This window comes from Oxyura jamaicensis, unplaced genomic scaffold, assembly GCF_011077185.1.
Source record: "Oxyura jamaicensis isolate SHBP4307 breed ruddy duck unplaced genomic scaffold, BPBGC_Ojam_1.0 oxyUn_random_OJ62313, whole genome shotgun sequence".
Classification (NCBI taxonomy): Eukaryota; Metazoa; Chordata; class Aves; order Anseriformes; family Anatidae; genus Oxyura; species Oxyura jamaicensis.
Genome location: NW_023307411.1, coordinates 372 through 5,238, shown reverse-complemented (window position 1 = coordinate 5,238; position 4,867 = coordinate 372). Strand labels below are relative to the sequence as shown.

General features: G+C 60.2%; 1 protein-coding gene and 4 non-coding genes across 5 annotated transcripts; 4 read left to right on the top strand and 1 right to left on the bottom strand.

The window, feature by feature from the left end:
* The first annotated feature begins 191 nt into the window (after positions 1-191).
* On the top strand, positions 192-273 carry TRNAS-GCU. Its single transcript has one exon. It is a non-coding gene; the product is annotated as a tRNA-Ser (tRNA).
* Positions 274-1,124: 851 nt separating this feature from the next.
* VMO1 (vitelline membrane outer layer 1 homolog) lies at positions 1,125-2,062 on the top strand. The gene is made up of 3 exons (XM_035313617.1): positions 1,125-1,310; positions 1,399-1,514; positions 1,652-2,062. Exons 1-3 carry the CDS (start codon positions 1,125-1,127, stop codon positions 1,953-1,955), a joined length of 606 nt encoding a protein of 201 aa, XP_035169508.1. The 3' UTR covers positions 1,956-2,062.
* A 309-nt stretch (positions 2,063-2,371) lies between these two features.
* Positions 2,372-2,445, bottom strand: TRNAT-AGU. Its single transcript has one exon. It is a non-coding gene; the product is annotated as a tRNA-Thr (tRNA).
* A 1,300-nt stretch (positions 2,446-3,745) lies between these two features.
* TRNAS-UGA lies at positions 3,746-3,827 on the top strand. Its single transcript has one exon. It is a non-coding gene; the product is annotated as a tRNA-Ser (tRNA).
* A 748-nt stretch (positions 3,828-4,575) lies between these two features.
* TRNAP-CGG lies at positions 4,576-4,647 on the top strand. Its single transcript has one exon. It is a non-coding gene; the product is annotated as a tRNA-Pro (tRNA).
* Positions 4,648-4,867: the final 220 nt, after the last annotated feature.

Below are 4,867 nucleotides of genomic sequence, written 5' to 3'. Positions count from 1 at the left end.
CTCTGAGGCTCGAACTCAGGACCTTCAGATTATGAGACTGACGCGCTGCCGGCTGCGCTAAGAGGGCGCTGCCGCAGCGCTGCCCGCGCGGGGCCTGCAGCGGGGCGGGGCGGGCCCGCGGGCGGGAGGCGGCCGCCGAGGGGCGGGGCGGGGCCCCGTGACGGGCAGGCGGCGGGGCGGGCGCGGGGCAGGACGAGGTGGCCGAGTGGTGAAGGCGATGGACTGCTAATCCATTGCGCTCTGCGCGCGTGGGTTCGAATCCCACCCTCGTCGGCGCTTTTGCCGGGGCGCGGGGCTGGCGACTGCGCCGGTCGCAGCTCCCGCCTAGCAAAGAGGAGAGCCCGCACTCGTGAGCCTTAGGGAGCTTTTCCTCCCCGTCCCCGAGAAGAGCACCTGGTTCCCGTACACCACCAGCTCCCCTCTCACCCCAGCTTTCTCCTTCCCTTCTGGCTGGCTTTTCAAGGAGCGCCGGCCCGGCAATGTTTAAAAAGGCTCAGAAATGTTTAAAAGAGATGTTACTGCAGAAAGTGGCTACCAAGGAGTAAAACGATCCCCTGCAGAAAGAGGAAGGTGCCACCCAGCAAGCAAACTGGGAGCAGTGAAGTGTGAAACCTGAATGCAACAAGCACCGTGGGACGTGGGGACAGGGAAGAGGGCATGCAATTTTCTTCGGTGATGTAGGCTGGATCCCAGGTACCTGCCCTTTTGCCTCAGTCGCACTGAATGCCATGACCCCAGCCTTACTCAGCTGCCCCCTGCAGAAGAGGCAGAGGTGCTCGGGGACTGAAGAAATAGAACAGGCAGAGCGCGGCTCCCATCGCAAATGGTGGGAGCCCAGAGGGGGAAAGGATGGCGCTAGGCCCTGTGCCGCCCGAGCAGCTCCTTGCAGAGCTCTTGGCACCAGGACCCCTGGTGGCTCTGCGCAAGCGGCCTGGCAGGGTGCTCACAGATCAGGTCCCTGCCCCCCGCCCGGCAGGGGATTAGCCCTTGCCTGTGGCTAATCCCGGCTGTCCGACAGGCCCGGGCACCCCAAGGAGGTAACCGAGACGCTCAGGTTCCTGCTGCACGCCCCGCCACGGGGGCTGGTGTAAGAGCCCAGTGGGACAGCCGCAGGCAGGACGGCCATGCCGGCAGCGTGGGCCCTGCTGCTGCTGGTGGGGTTTGCAGGGACCACAGGGAGACGGCAGGGTCAGGACCTGGGCAGGAGCGATGCCTCCGTCATCTCAGTGTCCAACGGGGGACCCTGGGGTGACTGGGCCTGGCCGGAGATGTGTCCCAAGGGGTCCTACGCCAGCGGTGTCAGCTTCAAGGTGCGGCCTCTGTGCTGGCGGCTGGTCTGGGGACGCCGTGTGTGAGGGCCCCCCTGGCACCTGACCCCCCACCTCCCTCCCCTCACAGGTAGAGCCGCCACAGGGGGTGATGGAGGAAGACACGGCACTGAACGGGGTTCGGCTGCACTGCTCCCGTGGGGGGAACGCCGACAGCAGCTACACAGCTGAGTCCCAGAGCGGCAGGTGAGCTCCCAATGGCCCCCATACCCTCGCTGTGTCTGGAGCGCTATTTCCATGGCACCCCAGCACAAAAGGGCTTGCACCCTCCCCCTCTGCCTGCAGCCCTGGCCCAGCACCGACTGCTGCTTCTCCCCTTCTAGGTGGGGCAGCTGGACGGAGGTCCTCTGGTGCCCCCACCAGGGGCACCTGGTGGGCTTTGCGCTGCAGGTCCAGGTGCCCCAGCATGGGTTCCTGCACGATGAAGTGGCTGCCACCAACGCACGGTTTGCATGCTCTGACGGGCAGGTGCTGCAGGGGCCGGGGGCTGTCTGGGGCCAGTGGGGTGGCTGGAGCCATCAGTGCCCTAAGGCGGTGTGCGGCATCCAGACACGACAGGAACCTGCATGGGGGCTGAAGAGGGATGACACGGCCCTGAATGATCTGCGCCTCTTCTGCTGCCAGTGATGGGTGCTGGAAACCTCTGTGGGGCCTTGAGTCCAGCAGGTGATGCCTTTGCCCTGATACCCTTTCCTTCATCCTCATGGAGTCCTTCCTTGCTCATACGCTGCTGGTGCCCCAATACCTAACCCACTTCCCAGAGACAAACCCCAGCTCCCAAGTCCTTCCTGCCCCCACCCAGACTTCCAGATATTGCCTGGTGTCTCCATGATGATCTCTGTCTCTTGTCCGTCCTTGAAATGAGCTTTGGAGTAAAAACATGCACCCTGAATTTGCCAGGACATCTTGCTCACTGGGAGGGGGCAAATGGGGGTGTGGTAAGGCAGAGGAGCAGGGGCACCTGGGTGGGTGCCCTTTGTTGGGGTGCAGACCTCAGTGCTGCCCTCAGCCAGGGGCTAGGAAGGAAAAACAGCCCCCAGGGCAGGCACCACTGGGAGTTGAACCCAGGATCTCCTGTTTACTAGACAGGCGCTTTAACCAGCTGAGCCATGGTGCCCCCCTTCCCCTGCCCCAAAGGGGTGCTATGTGTCCCCTGGGATCTTCCCAAAGGAAATCATGCCCCTGCCCAGCCCCTGTCCTGGTACTCCTGCTAATGGAGTCACCAGAAGGACTGGGAGCCAGGGCAGAGGGCTGGGACCATGGGCCCAGGTTAAAAGCTGGAGTTAGGCCCCCAGGGAGCTCTGCACTGGCTGGACCATAGCAGGACAGTGGTTCCCAAAAGGAGGGGGCTACTCCAGTATTTGAGCCTGGAACATCTTTCACTCTAAACAAAAAGGGTGAAAGTCCTCCCCATGCCCAGGACATGGTGTTGTTCTGTTCCTCAGGGCCATCGCCAGGGTCCTTCTGGAAACCAGCACTGGGGATGAAAGGCAGTACTGCCCCAGCACCCCAACAACTGGTACAGGGCAAGGGCCTTCAGCTGCACACCCCAGCTTGTTGATCTAGGGGTATGATTCTCGGTTAGGGTGTGAGAGGTCCTGGGTTCAACTCCTGGATGAGTCCCCTTTTGGGCACCACTGGCCTGCAAACAGACCCTGTGGGGATGGGGCAGGGACAGGGGCCCACTGCCCAGCCCCCTGACACCCATCCTTCACACCTCGCTGCCTCCCACCAGCACCAAGTTTTGCCCACACAGCCTGAGCTCACCATAACAGGAGAGAACGTGCCCCACTGCAAGCAGTGGATGGGCAGGGGAGAGGACAGACCGTCAGGGTCACTTCGCTGCAGCTGGTGATGTTGTGGACTCCTTGCTTTGAGACCTTCAAAAGGCACTTGGATGTAGTCCTGGGCAACCTAATGTGGGTGTCTCTGCCTGAGCTGGGGGATTGGACCAGATGGGCCCAGAGGTACCTTCCAACACCAGCCATTCTGTCATTACGTGGTTCTTTGGGGAGGAGACTTTCCTAAAGCAGAGACCCTCCCCCCTACTATGTAAGGGTTGTAGTTCAGCAGGAAAGTGCTTGCACCCTGGGTTAAACCCCCAGCACCTACACGTCCTTTTCCCCTTGAAGCCCTTTGCCTCCACAGGATGCATTACTGGAGGCTGTTTCCCTTGCTTGCCTTGAGGTGAGGCTCCCTGCTGGGCCTGGCTTTTTTTTTTTTGCCCAGCCATCAGGAAATATTCCCCCACTGATCTTTTTTCCCAGCCCTGGGACATGCTGATGGCATGGGGAGGCAGTTGTAGGCACTGGGGGTGCTGGGAGCATGGATGGCTCCATGCTGGCTTATGGGGATTCCCTCCCTGGAGCCAGACCCTTAGCAATGGGGCAGTAGGTACCTACAGGACTAAGCAAGGAGCTGTGATGGCCGAGGGGTGAAGGCGTTGGACTTGAAATCCAATAGGGTTTCCCTGCGCAGGTTCGAATCCTGCTCACAGCGGTGGATTTTGCCTGCTGCTGGCAGGGGGCTAAGTATCAGGGCCTGCAGGATTCCTGGATAAACTCTTCTTTTGGGCATCCACAACCTGGCTTGTCTGGGCAGGGTAAGGATGGGGCTCTGCTGCCTGGCACCATGGGGACTGGTGGCCTCTCCAGGTTTGGGGATATCCAGCTGCTGGGACAGTCCCCACCACTGGTGGGAACGATGTGCTGTGGTGGTAAATGAGACAAAAAGGAGCAATGACAGTACGAGCATACTGCTCCTCGGTGGGGAAGGGGCTGGTGGAAGTGGTGGGGATGGCACAGCTGGGTGATACCAGCACCACATCCCCATCCAGCAGGTCTGTCTAAGGCCATGATGCACTGAGAATACAGTGCATAATTCCTTTGGGGAATGCATAAGTGTGGTTTACCACCACAGCCACAGTGAGGAGATGGTTTACAGGAGAACCAAATTCTGGAGATGCTAGGGCAAGCACTCTCCTCCTGAACTACATTCCATGCCTGATGTACCTGGCCATACTGCAAACCCCATGGTTCTGTTGTCCCTGTGGCCCTTGGAGATGTGGCTGTTACAGCCTGTGGCCATGTCCAGGTGCCAGCATGACAGCCTGGGAAGAACAAGAGGTATGGCCCAGCTACAGGCAATCACAGGACTCAAAGGGACTTCCCCAGTTCCTACCACACCATCACAGTCCTGTGAGTATTTAACATTGAGTAATGGGACTTCAGCACCTTCAGGCTAGTCTGGCTCGTTGGTCTAGGGGTATGATTCTCGCTTCGGGTGCGAGAGGTCCCGGGTTCAACTCCCGGACGAGCCCCCCTTTTGGACATGCACCAGCCATGGCAGACATGTGGAGCCCCAGGTCATGGTGGGGAGCAGGGTCAGGAGAGTGGCTTGTGACAGGAGGAGAGCTGGCAACTTTGGGGTGGGCATGTCCATGGAGCCAGGAGAGAGCCTGTTAGCAGAAAAAAACTGACAGCAAAATGGGGCCTCAGAGGATCTGTCTGGGTGAAAGGACCCTTGGGACAAGGCAGTGA